The 16,922-nt window shown below is 37.1% G+C and overlaps 1 protein-coding gene across 4 annotated transcripts; it reads left to right on the top strand.

Moving 5' to 3' along the window:
• The first annotated feature begins 5,244 nt into the window (after positions 1-5,244).
• LOC109064828 (transcription factor AP-2-alpha-like) lies at positions 5,245-16,773 on the top strand. Of its 4 annotated transcripts, XM_042751870.1 has the most exons (8): positions 5,245-5,324; positions 5,412-5,459; positions 9,321-9,740; positions 10,698-10,749; positions 12,160-12,388; positions 13,033-13,151; positions 14,452-14,593; positions 15,251-16,773. In XM_042751870.1, exons 1-8 carry the CDS (start codon positions 5,289-5,291, stop codon positions 15,537-15,539), a joined length of 1,335 nt encoding a protein of 444 aa, XP_042607804.1. In that variant the 5' UTR covers positions 5,245-5,288; the 3' UTR covers positions 15,540-16,773. The 4 variants fall into 4 exon arrangements, with proteins under 4 accessions (XP_042607804.1, XP_042607805.1, XP_042607806.1 ...); XM_042751871.1 differs by lacking the exons at positions 5,245-5,324; positions 5,412-5,459 and adding an exon at positions 7,084-7,285; XM_042751872.1 differs by lacking the exons at positions 5,245-5,324; positions 5,412-5,459 and adding an exon at positions 7,696-8,812.
• The last annotated feature ends 149 nt before the right edge of the window (positions 16,774-16,922 follow it).

Raw genomic sequence — 16,922 nt, 5'->3', positions numbered from 1 at the left:
AACTGGTTCCGCATGTTTATCACACTAACACATATCTTGACAACATTTTATTTTATTTTTTTTAATTTTTTTATTAATTATGAAGGCTATATTCAATAAATTTATATAAAATTCTCTTCAAAACTATATAAAAAAATGTAATGCCTGGAGGAATCAAATTTAATGCTTTTTAATGCCATTTAAGGCCTTATTTTTCGCAAAATCCATTTAAGGACTTTTAATGCTTTTTAATGCCCCACGGAAACCCTGTATCTATACTTCTACTTGAGTAATGAATGTGAATACTTTTGACACCAGTGGTGTACATGCTCAAACGTTGTCTTCGCACCTAGTGAGGGTGCTCTAGTATTTATGCACATTTTCACATATTTTTTCCTGTCTATTGCTATAGTTATCACTATGTAAATCACTGCTACTTCGAGAGTGAATCCCGCATAAATATGCAGACTTCATTCCCGAAACTTTGCAGTGTGTGTGTGTGTGTGGCTGAAAAACAAAGTTCTGGATGGATTATAGACGCTTTCAGAGTGCTCATAACCACTAAAAAGCTGTCACTCTTTGATGAGTGTATACACAATGTTACAATAGAATATACGATTTATAAAAACCAACATAGACATGCAAATGCTACACAGAAAGGTCTCCTGGCTCAGTTGTTACGTGAACTATACTGCACAACTTCTTGTCCAGGCCATTGTCATTTCTAGGCTGGACTATACGGCAAAGCTCTTCTGGCTGGACTTCTATTATGTGCAATCAAACATCTTCAAATGATTCAGAATGCAGCATTCCTGGTCTTCAAATATCCCAAAGAAACCCACGTCACACCTCTCTTTATGAGGAATTGCTTGTTGTATTCCTCTTTTTCACTTCGGATAAAAGTCTGTTAAATGAAAAAATGTAAAGGAATAATGATAACAATGTTTTTCACCAACAAGGAGACATTAAAATCATTTCGTGAACCTAGGAGAGGAGGTCATTCTGACTTTGCTACAACAATCTGGCGCTTCTGAATCAGCTACTGTAAGTATGTTTTGTTATTAGTTTAAGTATTTGCTGTTGACTGTTCAAATGCAGAGTTTTGCACGTCATGTGTGCGTATGTGTGCGCGCGTGTTAGAGAGAGAGACAGGGTCACACAGTGGAGTCAGCTGTCTTAACTGTCCATGGCTTGTATACTGCAAACGCATAAAAGCTTCATCACTGTGTCTGTCACGCGACTCTGTTACCCTTTCGGGCTTGAACTGATGGTTAAACTAAGGACATTATTAACTGTCTTTACATTTATTTTGAATGTTGAAGCTCGCAATTATTGAAAGGGGCGTTATATTTCCGACGAGTGCTTGCGGTGTTCGGCCAATCACAATGCACTGGGTCAGTTGGCTAATCACAGCAGACTGCGCTTGTCAGAAGGAGGGACTATGTAGAAAAGGACTGGTTTGAGAGAGGCGGGGCATAGAGGACCTACAATAATGTAAAGTATTTGAAAAATAATGTGTTTTTTGAACATTAAAGCATTTCAACATACTCTGTTACACCAAATACACAAAATAATGATATTTAAAAAAGCATCATATGACCCCTTTAATTCCACTTAAGCGCCCTATCCAAACTCATCTTTTCTTTCTGATTTCTTCTTCAGCTGGGGAGTTTGTGGGTAATTTCCCAGAGGTTGGTATCGCTGATGGTGTCAGGCCAGCAGATCTGAAGAATCCTTCTGAGACAGCTGTTGAAGAAGGTTTGCACATTACTGATGGTCATTTTGGTCATCCTCCAGGTTTCAGCTTCAAACAGCAACACTGACTTTGAGTTAAACAGGCAGATCTTAGTTGGCGAGGACAGGTCTCTGGCACTCCAGATGTTCTTGAGCTGTATGCAGGCAGCTTTTGCTTTGCCAGTCCTTGCCTTGACATCTGCATCTGTGCCGTTGGTCAATGATGCTTCTGCTCAAGGTTAAGGACTGGACTTTTTCCAGTGGACTTCCATTCAGCATGACATGATCCTTACTTGTGGATTTCACTTGAGGATCTTGCTCTTATCTCTGTTAACATTGAGGCAAAATCTGAGATGTAGTTATCACTACGTCAGTCCTCTCTTGCATCTGCTGTTTGTTGTGGGAGAGAATTACAAGGTCGTCATCAAAGTCCAGATCCTCAAGCTGGGTCCACGTGACCCACTGGATTCAGTTCCTTCACTCTCTAGTGGATTCCTTCATAATCCAGTCAATGGCAAAAAGAAACAGGAAGGTTAACAACAGGCATATTTGAATTACTCCTGTTTTCACCTGGATGCTGTTGGTGAGCTGCCCTCCATGGACTCCACAAAACATTCCATCATAAGATTTTTTAATCAGGTTAACCAAGCAAATAAACAAGTGAAAATATATTTTCACAACATGTCAGTGTTTCTGTTTCCTGTGGTCTAGATACACTCTCTGGTAGCAAAGTTAGGACATTGTTGTTGTTGTTGTTGCAATGGTGAAACGTATAATCTGGAAACAGTCCAGAGTCTCCAGGAAAGCTGATCTTTCGCAAACCCACACACCTGCCAATTGCTTTTCCTTTAATTACCCAACATCAATCCCACTTAAGAAACACATTCTCTAACTGTAACAACATCAAATCAGATTTTGGAGTCACTTCTAACACATGCAGTTGCAGTTTTTACTCACATAGGGGGGTTTTATGTCCTGTTGGTCTTTGGTTCTGTTACAGAAAACAGATTTGGGAAAATATTATGTATTATGCATATTATTGGTTACATGGCATTAAAATTAAATCAGAAAAACGGAAATTACCTGTGGTTTTATTTTATTACACATTGCACCTCCTAACTAATCACTTTTTTATTTTATATTTTATTTATTTTATAGTTTTCAAGAAGTATTCAACAAGGCACATAGACATTGCCTTTTTTTTGTATGCAGTCCACATTACAGTTTTTCTGAATTGCTGAAACACTTTTCATGAAACCATCACTCATTTTCTCAAATCCTTAAACACAAATCCAAATACTCAAACTGAATTCCCCGAAACCTCTGACTCTTCCATCAAAATCAAACAATCACTGCAAAACCATTTCACTTGTACTCAAAATCAAACTGTGCTCTCAGATCACACAGACATGAATGAATAAAATAAACATAGCATTCATTAGACACTACAGAGAAAAATGGAGAACACAGCATCCAGAACATTACAGAAAAAAAGTATATTGTATTGAGTAAACCATTTTGCAATTCTGTAAAAAAGTATAGTAATTGCAGCTGAGTAAGGTGAATATATTGTATAGACCTACTGTATGTACTGCAAGAATATATTGTGTTGAATATTGAATAGTACTGAATCTTTGTATATATTCAGCATTTCTGCGAAAATACTGCAGTCCAACTGCAAAGGCCAAAAAGGTCAAATAAAACTCTAAATGAATAGCATGTTACTCTTTTCTCTTTTTTTAGCTAGACAGAGAAAAAACCCTCTGGTCTGACAGATCCAGCCTTATACACTCTCAAAGCCTTACTCTTTCTCTCCTCATCCTCCAATTATTCCATGTACTCTTCCTCCTCTCCTTAGATTTTTTTCCATCTATTGTTCGTATCATCATTCAGTCACCTGTGCCTCTTGTGCACTCTGAACTGGCTCATATTTTGTACAGTTGTTTAGATCACATCATTAGAAACAAGTGTGAACAATTTTGAATCATGTGCGCAATAACTGTGCTTTAGTTGTGTTTAACTTTTGCCGCTTGTGTTTAACATTTTGCAAATGTTATCACAGTGTAATAAGTGTTTAAGTGAATGAGAATATGTTTAGAGTTTTGCAAAAAGAGTGCATGAGATTTGCAAATAGAGCCTAACTGCCAGGATGTGTTTAAGCTTTAGCAGAAAGAGTGCTTTATTCGACAGATTGGTTTAAGCTAGTGGGAATTTGGTTCAGATATCGGGGTTTAGTGTTTTAGAAATTCAGAAAAACTGTAATAAATTAAATTGTAATGTTGTTGCAGTTTTAAAAACCATCGTTAGAGAGCGCCAGATGACCAAAATGAGAAACATAGACATGAAGTTTAATGTTTTATTGGATTGCAATACCTTTAGACCCCCATTAAAAGTATGCTCATAAATATAATTTCTAGCAATTTAGAGCTATTTTGAGGCTTTCTCGGAATCATAACAGTCAAATGCATCAAGTGGACAGCTTGAAACGTTGAATAGACAGGTATAACGCCTGCTGGCTTAAATACAAAAGGATGCCTACTCTTGTCCAAAAGAGGGCGCCGGAGAACTTCAGGTGATTTAGAGGGAGCACATTGACATGACGATATTCACTAGCCTAGAAAACGTTACTCACATTTCATGCTTGGCACAAAAGTTTAACAGATTATTTTAATGAAATTGTTAGTAGTCTTGTCAATATTGATCAAGAACTAACCGATGTAATCTCGGAGCTGTTTTTGACGGGCCTGCATTTTAATGGAGACATTTAGTTCTTTAAGAAAAAAACTTAACTATACATTACAGTCGCCAACAACATCAACGTAAAATTTCATGTTCTATTTTTCATAATAAAATGTCAGTTTGTGGTCTATAGGCTATAATTCATTTTAAGCAGGCTATTAAAATATAAACATAAATTTATTTTCTTGATCCCTGACAATCTCTGACCACACGCTTCACGTCATTCGTGCTTAAAGGTCCTAGCGCCTTTTGAAATCTCTCTTTTGAAATTGCTGTCTAATTTAAATTCACTTTCATTTTGAAATTCCTTCTATAAACAGATGTCCTTCTGATATAGGTCTATAGACACGCCTACGTGTTGTCCCTCTCTAAAGGTTATGTGCTATTTGTTGTATGAGTGATATTTGTTATATTAGCCTACATTTTGTATTTTCATAAAGCTTACATCTTTCCCCCCCTTTGTTCATTAGTTCTCTTAGTAGTAGTAGTAGTATGTTAACAATGGTGTAAAAAATGACGAGTGCTACCTTAAATTATTAAAAATATATTTGATTAAATTTTTAAGAAATAAAGACCTTTTATTTTAGGGGCAACAAATGTAACTATTGTACGTCATCTGAAAAGACACGATGTGTATATGTATGTATAATATATTATCTGAAAACACACTGATACTTTTTATGCATGCTGACTGCACAATACACATTTTTAATAATATTACAACAAATAAAACACACTCTCCTCTCTCTCCTCGCTAAAATGCACAAAAAAAATCAAAACCACTTCTACCACCTTTTCTAGGTGTTGTTGCCTTGCACGTGCCCGTAACAGAGCGCATGCGCCGTGAGGTGGTCCTCTGTTTTTATTGCCAGGTGAGTAGATTTTGTTCAGGTAAAGTGGAATTTTGCTTAAGGACACAAGACCCAATGAGATAACGCTGTGTGATGTACCACATTCAGAAAGAAGACACAAGAATGTCATTAATGGGCAAAATGGGAGACTGGCAGGTACGTTCTCTTCCTTATAAGGTATACGAGGGTGATGAAGGAGCACGTTTTACTTTTGTATATAAGTGAAAATTAAGTCTTACACGGTAGCTTTTCAGAAAAGTTTTCCAGACAGTATTAGTAATTAACCAATGTAAATAAAATGCTACACACAAAAGCTGTATAGTTCACGCAGGTAGGTTTGCGTTTGAGACGGTGAAAGATAGGGTGAAGTCAAAGGCGAGACAGCGGTGAAAAATAATCTCCTGATCAGATTTCTCTAAAATAAAGCACTCTCAGGGTGGCTCGTGAGAGAGTCCTATAATTTGTTGTTGGATACTGGATACGCAGGCTGTTTATTTCAATTTGCACACTGGTTTAAATGTTTTCATTTGACTCGTTTCCGATATTATTGCAATTTGGTCATTTTGTGCAGGCCTACATAACGCGAGTCCTATAGTATCATGAACGGGAAAGACTTGATTTATTTATTATTTTCTCTATAAACAGTTTTTCTCCTGCAATAATAAGTCAGTGTATTTTATTTTATTTATTTATTTATTTATTATTATTATTATTATTATTATTATTATTATTATTATTATTATTATTATTATTGTGTGTGTGTGTGTATGTGTGTGAACACAATCCACAAGTTGCTGTGACCCATTATGACCATATAAAAAAGAAAAGAATAGAAAACCAGAAAATCAACGTGAATCAGTCATTTATTTTGGTAATGTAACACCACAAATAACAGGCTATGTCCATTTAGATACGAATATTGTGAATGGACAATTTTCCTACATTGAAGATTACCAAATAGTGCTAAGAATGAAGACTAGTTTTGCTTTTCTTTTGTGTGATTGGTTTCAATGATGCGGACCCCCAATTATTAAGCAGCAAACAACAAAGCAGCACACCTATCTCTATTGCGCGTTTTATTTGCCTCTCTTAGTCGTCATTGTGTCTTAGTTTCTTTCGGCCTCTCATTAATGACAACTGGACTCACCCCACCAAAAATGGTAATGGAGATAAGGGAGAGACAACGCCTTAGATTCGACGACCTGTCTCCTGACCTCATTCACATTTAACAAGCCATGTTGTTGTGTTAATTATTTACATTTATCAAATTGCGCCGTTACACGATCTAAATAGGTGTATATCTACTGAAGAATCGGCTTTTTTGCATTATACTACTGAGAGTATTTTACAGGCCCAGGCACACTATAGGACTAAAACAACAGTTTACAATTGTCAGACTGGAATCAGTGTGGTTTTGTCCACTAAATCACGTGCATGCTGCAGCAGTTTAGCATTGTTCAATATATAGGTTGCTCAATTTTTTACAGGTTTCTCTTGGGTTGTAGATTCGAAAACCTAGAACTTTTTGAAGAATGGATGTATGCAAAGCGTATGGTCTATAATAAAAAAAAGAAGAAGAAGAAGAAAGAAAAATCTTTCTAATGATTCGGGTTATACATGGCCTATAACTCCGCTCTGAATTAATCCAAATGGATGATTAATTCCAAAGAATTGGTGAAGTCATCCTTCACAACTGATATTAACCCCTGCATTTACAGTTCCCTTTTGAAATACAAATTGAACTCAGTAAAGGTATTCTTTCTACCTGTGTATATTCATTGGCTTTGGTCTCTTGATATGCTAATGAGGGTTATTACAGTAGCGCTCGAGTCTCTCTCTTCCACCATTAGAGGGAGATCTGAGCGCGCAGCTCGAGCCTTGTGCACTGTGTCAAACTCAAGCGAAGGCGCACTTCACTCTATCCACAACCAATGAAAATGCTTTGGAAATTAACTGATAATATTAAATATGAAGACTTCGAGGTAAGCGGTTTAACCAGGCTTTTAATACCAAATATTGCATGATATTTACCATAATTCTGAACGGTTTAACTTTTAAATCAGTAAGCTTTTATTTCATTTTTTTCTTGCTTTGTGTACAATTTAATTTAACACAAGAACAAGTGATAAATAAAATACTGCAATACAGCATGATCCAGGACACATTTACTTATACATAACATAATAATACACACATACACGTATCACACGTATTAAATGCCTGTAGAAGTTCTGTAGTACAAAAAAAAAATAATTAAAACGTAATATCGAAATGTGTATGAATTGCAGTGGATCATTTCGGTTTAAAATAAATGTATTTCCCCCCCTTTTTTTTAGTTCTTGCTTGTCTTCCCCTCTATGATTTGTTTGGTGAATGCAGTAGGCTAATATATGGGAGTAGTTTTCGGAATGGTTAAGCCAGTAAAACGTGTTTTCGCTCGTTTCTGGAGAATCACATAGCCTACGCCATGATCAGGAAAGAATCTCTGCACTCCGCGTGTCCTTATCAGTTTCTTTCTCTCGACCCACAGACTCGCATTAATTGTAATAAGTAGTTACTTTCTGTTTCATAATAATCGCGTATGACATGAAATCTTAGAGGGAAGCGTGTAGGATGAATATACATGCGTTAAGTTTGTTGAATATTTGCTCTGGCGGTGAGTTAAGCTGCATTGGCGTGTGTTGATGTCTTGGCCGTTGTTAAATTCGTGGTGAGGGATTTTAGTGGGCCATGGAGCACGAACAGACGAAGACTAATGTGAAAAACAATGAGGTAGACGAGCATCCTGTGAACAGTAAAAATGTGCCAGCCCAGATGCCCTCAGCGTTTGTTGGATTTTCACCAGAATCAGAGGTGCACATTGTTTCCTTGCTTGTGTTCTTCCCCCCTCGTTCTGTCTTTCTTTCACTTTTGCTTGCCCTCGAACCTTTTAAAATGTTTCCCCTTCTCTGATTCGTCAGACGCAGGAGAATGTCCCTCTTTTGTCTCTCTCTCCCTCTCTCTCCCACTCACTCTGTCTCTCTCTCCTCATCTCTGATTAGATATACTGATTCCCCATTCAATGGACGTCATTTAGTGCAGTCTGCCTTGAGTTGCTTCCTCGCTTCACGCTCGATTTCCGACCATTCTTCTCTTATTAAGTATTCGTGTAATATTAATAGTCATGAATATCTACCATTAGGAGTGCAGAGGAAGAGGCAGATCTGTGCTAACATGAGCTCAAGCGAGGGAACAGTTCACTGACAGAGCCTGGAGACGCCAAGGGGATCTAAGAAACTTTAGAGAAAAGCATTGCATCTAAACAGCAGACGAAGAGAAGTGGGAATTTACCCAGATTCTGATGGATTATTGCTTTATTTGAAAGCTGGCCACCGCCACCTCGCCCTACAATTATCATTGGCTTGATTTAATTTGCACGTTTGCAATTTTCGTTTTGTTCCTCTGAAATTCTTGTCTTTTGAAGTCCTCGGAAATCCTCGCTGATGTTAGTGCACAGTTTTTCCGCGATGGTGAGTGACTGTCGGGAGTAAAAATCTGAAGACTGCGCTCAGCATTTACTCTCCGAATGTTTGTTTGTTTTGTTATTTATTTATGTAGCATTATTTTTATGCTGTCTTTTTTTCTGTTCCATCATGCAAGCGGTAATTGGTAGCATAAAATGCTATTACAAAGACTGAATACTTTAAATGAGCTCTGATTATTTTTATTTGCCTCTCAGTAGGATTTTCAATTGATGAATGAACAACAAACTATCGATGTACATTTAAATGTAGAATAACATATTATTCTATATGGAAATTATTCTAATTATAACGCAGTATTGTTGTTTTGATATTTTTGTTCTTGACCAGATTAAATGCATGTTCAGATTTATAAATTAACAAGTGCGATATCAAATCACTCCTGTTTATCTTTCCCCCCCTTAAATTTATGTTATTATTATTATTATTATTATTATTATTATTATTATTATTATTGTTATTATTATTTTTAACAGCACTATATATTTCTCTCCTAGATCGCCACGACGGGACCAGCAATGGCACAGCCCGGTTACCCCAGCTGGGCGGCGTGGGCCAGTCTCCGTACACCAGCGCTCCTCCGCTCTCTCACACGCCCAATTCAGACTTCCAGCCGCCATACTTTCCGCCACCCTACCAGCCCATCTACCCGCAGTCTCAGGACCCTTACTCTCACGTTAATGACCCGTACTCCATCAACTCTCTGCACGCCCAGCCTCAACCACAGCACCCGGGCTGGCCTGGCCAGCGGCAGAGTCAGGAGAGCAGCCTGCTGCACCAGCACCGCGGGTTACCGCATCAGCTGTGCAGAGAGTACCGCAGAGAAGTGCTACTTCCCTCGGGTCACGGCATTGAGACTGGACTCACGGATTCAATCCCTATCCATGGAATACCTCACTCTTTAGAAGATGTGCAGGTAAGGAGAAAAGCTTAAATCTTATAACGTCACCTCCATAATCCAACTCCATTATTTGGATTTGCTACTGTTGCTATTTTCTGTACAATCTCGGACAGCCAAATATCTGGTCACATATTTAATTGTTCTTATTTAAGTTGTTTTATTGAATTACGGTAGGCCTAATGCACAAGAGAACGGCTTTTGTCAGAATAAATTGAAGTTTGTAAAAAAAAAAGATAAATTGTTGTTTGAATGTAAATATACTATTTAAATGTATTTGCTGGTGGTGGTCAATTATGTTAGACATTTTTGCCTTGATGACCAATGGTAAACGTTGCATGTTTTATGAGTAAAACCATATAGAAAGAAAGTAATCTTATGCAAAGTTCTATTTTAAACGGTAGCGCGAAAAAAAAGTAATATACCTTTTCCCCATAAATTTATTATTGGATTTATTTTTCTCGCTGTTGTTCATCCCAGTAACACAAAGTGAGTGGTGTACTGGGCTTTTTGATTAATATTGTCTGTCATTTTTGGACGTGATTCTTGGCTGCCCCCCTTTTCATCAGTAATTTAATTGCAATGTGCCTGCTGAAGAGATCTGACGAATTGAGTCTGGACAAAATTCTCTGTTCCACCATAACTGCATGCTTTATAGATTTCCCACGTTTATTCTCTGGGTAAATAGATATATTTAATATTATTATATTTTATGATCCAAAAAATATAATTCAAGTTTTTATTATTTTAATTAAATACCTACCTATAGACGTAATTAACATGGGTCAAAAATATGTAGGCTACTTCTATAAAGTTGCTGTTTATAGTATGCGTAGTCATAAATAATAGGCTACTAGGCTATTTAAAGCGTTTTTGCATTTTCTCTTTGGATTGCATTTTCATTTCGTTTGCAAAAAGTACGATGTTTTTGAACTTTCGATCATTATTAATAGGTATGCTTTTTGATCTTTGCAGCATGTTGAAGATCAAGGAATTCACATCCCAGACCAAACTGTAATCAAGAAAGGTAAGCAATTTCCTCTCAAATACCGTACGTGCTTCCACTAGCAGCTCTCCGCTCGTAAAGTCTACCCGTGCTTGCTTTGAGACAGATCGGGTTAATTTGTAGGCCTTGAGATAGCCTGACGAAAAGGCACAAATCATTTTAACCAAGTGTTCTATAGCGGAAACTATTCGTGTAGCTAATATGTTGGTGCTTGACTTAGTCTGAGACTACATTTAAAATGGTACTCTTTGATGAAATTTGCTGAATGTCTCATTCAAAGATGACATGAAAAACGCGCGTAGAGACTTAGTTTACTATGAAACACATTTGTAGTGAATTAAACAAATGCATTCTGTGTAAATTTCATCATTTGTCATTATTTTGTAATTACGTGGCTCTTTGTTTCGTTCGCATCGCAGATGGTCAAAGAGGGCTGCAGGAAAAGGAGTATATTGAGATCGAATTGTTTTCTCATATTTACGTGCGCTGTGGCTAGATTTAATTTTCTTCGTTTTAACAATATAAAAGCTTTGACATGTTAAATTTGATGCACCGTGTATAAATCCACAAAGAATACACATTGCACATACACGTAATTATTACGATCTCACGAGTTCGTTTAACTCCTCATGTCTCTATTAGTCTCCCCTGAGCTATTAATGTCACTAGTGATCTATCCAGTAGTGCTTGTGCTTTTGTTTCCGGTTAGCACATAAAGAAACAACGGGCGCTGCAGCAGGATTTAGGCCTGGACACTTATTTGTAAGAGCTCGTGTGTGTATTTCGGATTTGTGAATGTCATTTGATGTGCTTATGTGGCAAGGTTACCAACTATTTAGAGATTAAAACTATTATGAGAAATAATAGCCTACACATTTTTATTTGGAAGTACTGGATTAAAATGAATTATTATTATTATTATTATTATTAGTGTTATTATTAATAAAAAAAATAGCCTATACGTTTATAAACAATTACGTGGATTATGCTTCTTTTCCCTCTCTCTTTCTTTTTTCCTTTATCAGTTTCTGTTTTATGATATTCAACAAATAACAGCTACACAGAGCAGTTAGTGGAAAATTTGAGGTAATGCCATGCTTGCTGAACTGTCATTTTCTCCAAGCTTGGTGTGAAGTCACCATTGCGATAATATGAAATATTTTGATGGCTGGGCCACTTCATTACTTGGGGCATATTGCAGCAGTTACATTCATGAGCTGAATGAAAAGCTATTGCTGTGGTATCTATTTTTCTTCCTTTCTGATAAGACCATATTTCCGTTGATTCCACATAGGCGTGCGAGATGATGTGCATATAAACGCATATCTAATCTTACTCAAAAGCTGCCTGCTGCATAGCAGTTCATCTTTTTCCATTTTGTTGGTGCTGTAGACTGAAATGGGGGGCCTAATCATGTTCTTTTTTTTCAAGGTCCTGTTTCCATATCCAAGAACAACAGCAATGTCTCTGCTATACCGATAAATAAAGACGGGCTATTTGGAGGTGTGGTAAACCCAAACGAAGTGTTCTGTTCGGTTCCGGGTCGTCTGTCTCTTCTTAGCTCAACATCAAAGTACAAAGTCACAGTAGCTGAGGTGCAGAGACGTCTTTCTCCGCCTGAGTGCCTGAACGCTTCCCTGCTCGGTGGGGTCTTGAGGAGGTGAGCTGGACAACCATCCCATACATTAGTAATTATTTATTAATCAAGCGCTTCCCGTCGCCACAACACACCGAAATGACAACCTATTAAAAATCATACCCCAACACAAGCAAAATTCTGAACCTGAATTATTTTTTTTTATATATAGGCTACTTGTAGTGGCCTACCCAATCGCAATGAGCACATGGTGTAATATCTTAATGCAACACGAGTTAATAGACACTTGTAACCTTAATTATATCTCACGTGATGACAGTGGGACATAAAATAAATGTTTTATTTGTTTATTTAGATTTTATTTCGATTTTACTTTTGAAACATTCCATGGCATACTCTAAAGCAACATGTCTTTCTTTTAGCAAAAAAATAAAAATAAAAAATAACTTGAAGAGATGTTATCTAAACTAAACAGGTCTCTTGGGGGACACTCGACTGATTTATTTATTTATTTATTTTAATTATTCAAGGTTATGCTGCTCCGGGGTATTATAAATATTAGAAATTTTAATATAAATGATATGTAAATATATAGCATGTATAATGTATAGCATATATAATGATTAGGAGTAAAATAAATATAACATAATTACAAAACTATAATGACATTTCATAACTTTTTTTTTTTTTTGCCATTTACTTCAAAGGGCCAAATCTAAGAATGGCGGAAGATCTTTAAGAGAAAAGCTAGATAAAATCGGATTAAATCTACCAGCAGGGAGACGCAAAGCTGCCAATGTTACTCTCTTGACGTCACTGGTGGAAGGTAAGTTTCCTGATAAATATATATTTTAATAAAGCAGGTGTTTATTGCTGCATGTAGAGAGCCATTCTAAATCAGCATTTGCATTCATCCGTGAAAAGGAGAGTTTTGCAAGCAACAAAGCTGTAGAACGGATTCCGGAGATACAATTTGGAAAACAATTTTGTGGGATACTCTCTCTCTCTCTCTCTCTGTCTCGCTGTCTCGCTGTCTCTCTCCCTCCTTTATACCTTAAGCAGCACCACTTGCCTTTAAATTTGAGCATGGTGTGAATTCGGATGTCTTTGTAGGGCCTACTTTGTGTCATATTTGCAATGCTGTTTTATGGCACTTTTATGCAGTTGCTGGATATATTGCACCACAGCCGAAATCTCTATGACACGTATTATTATTAATATTATTAGGCTATGTGTGGATTATATCCTTGTCTGCTTGATGCAGTTGACCTGTAGGTTGAAAGCCTATTATAAAATATAAATGAGTTAATTATGTTGCACTGCGAAGATGCACAAGCTGTTGAATAAATCCATTTTGCTTGAAAAGTTGGAGGTGATTATTCCGTGCAGTGGTATTTGGTGTGCCATGGGTTTTAAAGGTGAAAGCTGGAGACGGTTCATTGGTTCCTGTTAATCATTGCCGCTGAAGACTGAATGTAATATTCATCGTGCTTCATTGAAATTTAGTCTTGTATGGTAATGAGCCTGAAGAAATGTATGATTCCTTCGAGATAAGGGCGAGGGGGTGGGGGTGGTGGACACACAAGCAGACGCTGATTTAGTCGGAGGACACTGGCTTTCTGAAGTGCTGTTATTGTTTATGATCTGCTCCATTTTATGGAAAGCAGTTTAGTAGAGTTGAGCTTTGATGCTAATTGGCGCATGCGTTCTTCCGGATTCTAGGCTTATGACAAGGAAGGCTCGCAGTAAAAATCCAACTGTTTCAGGAAATTAAATCCAAAGGGGAAAAAAATTGCCAAACACACAGAACTAGTCAAAGTATCGGAGGTTTTAGCTATTTTATATAGAACAACATTCTAATATTTGATAAAAGGATCACGGTGTCAATCTTATGTTCTGTTACTCTCAGAAGGAGGGCACATTTTGACGCACACATTTGACAGAATTCAATTATTTATTATGTAGCCTAACAGAAAATAAATTTGCATTAACAATGTCAGAATTCATAAAGAACGATGTCCTGCTGAATGGTCGAGGACGTTAATTAGATTACAACTATAAAATATGTTAATTAGTCTACATTTTATTGCAGTAACATACACATACTGACTCTTATTTTCTTCTAGGTGAAGCGGTGCATCTGGCCAGAGATTTTGGTTATGTATGCGAGACTGAGTTTCCAGCCAAGGCGGTAGCCGAATACGTGAACCGACAACATTCCGACCCAAACGAACAAGTCCAAAGAAAAAACATGTTATTGGCAACGAAGTGAGTGCTATTCTAACTATTTAGATGTATATGCGCATATCACTGTTTATGAAGGTTGTTTTTTTTTTTTTTTGCTTAATTTTCGTATAGCATTTTACACCATATTTAAATGTGCTTTCTGTTAGATACACAGGTGCCAATAGCCTATCTATGTAGGCTAGCTTTTAATAAATATGTCTGCATTTTGGAACCAAATGGTTTCGTTAAAATACAATTTTTGCGTTATTCGTAACCTGTAACGAATTAGTAGCCTATTTCCCATAATTTCTCTCTCTCTCTCTCTCTCTCTCTCTCTCTCTCTCTCTCTCTCTCTCTCTCTCTCTTTACTGCAAAATAACGCATTAATGATAAAAAAGCAACAGCGCGACGACAATTTACTTTAGATGTCATAGAGCCTAACTTTTAGGTGAAGGCTAATCCAATTCTTACGTTTCCACTTGAGGTATTACTGACATATATGCGACTCTCTTTTCAAACTGAGCTCGAGTTGTCCATCGGTCTGATGGACTGCTCAACGAGCTGCTGTCAAAAGGAACACGCGTGCCACTGATTAAGGGACACATAAGGAGCACGTAGTCTTAATACATTTCTGACTTCATACGTTCAGCTGTAATTAGCTTCATCCTGACACGCATCCTGTATTGTGTCTCCTTCTAGACAAATCTGCAAAGAGTTCACGGACCTGCTCTCGCAAGACCGCTCGCCCTTGGGGAATTCACGTCCACAGCCCATTCTTGAGCCCGGGATTCAGAGCTGTTTGACCCACTTCAGTCTTATTTCTCATGGATTCGGGACTCCGGCCATGTGCGCGGCCCTAACGGCGCTGCAGAACTATTTGACGGAGGCCATTAAAGCCATGGACAAAATGTACCTGAACAACAATCCTAATAGCCACAATGAGACGGGGTCGAAGGCGGGTGACAAAGACGAGAAGCACAGAAAGTGATGTCCAGCCAACACATCCCAATTGATGTATGACAAAATACATATATAACAAACACTAGTGATCAAGATGAAACACTGAACGCACCACCTCCCGATCTTGACATTTTGAAACTTAAAAAAAAGAAAAAAAGAAAAATACTAGGCTAATAATATAAACACAACAACAACAACAAACATACTAATAAAACAGTTCATTTTGGGATTCGTGGACAAAGCATTTCTTTAAATCAAAATAAAGCAGTGTGCCAGTGAAAGGAGTATAGATCTGCCACAGCAGGACTTTTCATGAACTCCCTTTGTATGAGTTCAATGGACTGAAATTCAGCGATTTCCCCTCAGTATCCCCATTTACGATTGTAGCCATGTGACAACAAGAAGCTGAAAGAGGAAGATTTTTTTAATCAGTATTGTGAATAAACTCGAAAGAAGAAAAAAAAAATCTACAACTCCATACCATGACTTCAAGAACTGACTTTCACTCGACCAAGCGACCAACTTGAACTTTGAATTTCAACACGATTCACGGTTATATGAGGGAATCTGTGTTCATGTATGTATATATTTATTTATGTGTAATTTAATGGGAATTGTAAATAAGGTACGTCTGTTCAAACTTCTTTTTTATTTATCTGGTGCCTCCTGTTTTAGTGGGTTTGAATATTCGCTTAGTTCTTCATGTGGTTTTATGGTTCTTAGAAAACAGAAGTTTGGGGTATTCTTCTCTGGGATATTTCAATTCAGCCCTCTTGTAGCATGTTGAGGCGACACTGAAGCAAGTGAACAAATTTAAAAGAAATAAACATCAATTTCTCTATATATTATTCTTATGCCATTCAGTTTTAGATCGAAAAAGGTCATTGCAGAGACCCAGACGATGCTAGTTTTGTGTATCTTCTTGTTTTTTATACAAGCTTTTTATGTGTTGTGCCAATCACTTCTTGTTCTTCCCTCAAAGCACCACAAGAGCAATAAATGGATATTGTCTTACGAATTCTTCTTCTTTTTCTTGCTTCCGTTTTTTTCTTTTTTTTTTTTTTTACATAATAAATTTAACATTTGGGACTATCTGATATCTTGTGTGTCCACTGTCTAAATTGGAGGCGGTTTTATCTGTATTGTATAAACCTGTGCTGGCAATAGCTCCCATGCCTGTCAATGTATTATAGTTCTTTGTTGCCCAGAAAAAAAAAAATTACAAAAAAAAAAATAATAAAATAAATATTTGATACGCTTCATGTCGATTTTTATTCATTACTTTTTTTATTCACTGCTTGCTGCGATGTATTCCTCTCTCGCTCCCTCTCTTTCCTACTCAGCACAGTTACTGTAATTGAGTTTAACTCTCCCTTGACGATTGCTCCACGCAATAAGCAGTTGAACCCAT

Source organism: Cyprinus carpio, chromosome B24 (genome assembly GCF_018340385.1).
Source record: "Cyprinus carpio isolate SPL01 chromosome B24, ASM1834038v1, whole genome shotgun sequence".
In the NCBI taxonomy this organism is placed as follows: Eukaryota; Metazoa; Chordata; class Actinopteri; order Cypriniformes; family Cyprinidae; genus Cyprinus; species Cyprinus carpio.
Note: the sequence above shows the minus strand (reverse complement) of the source record. Positions and strands in the feature narration are given on the sequence as shown.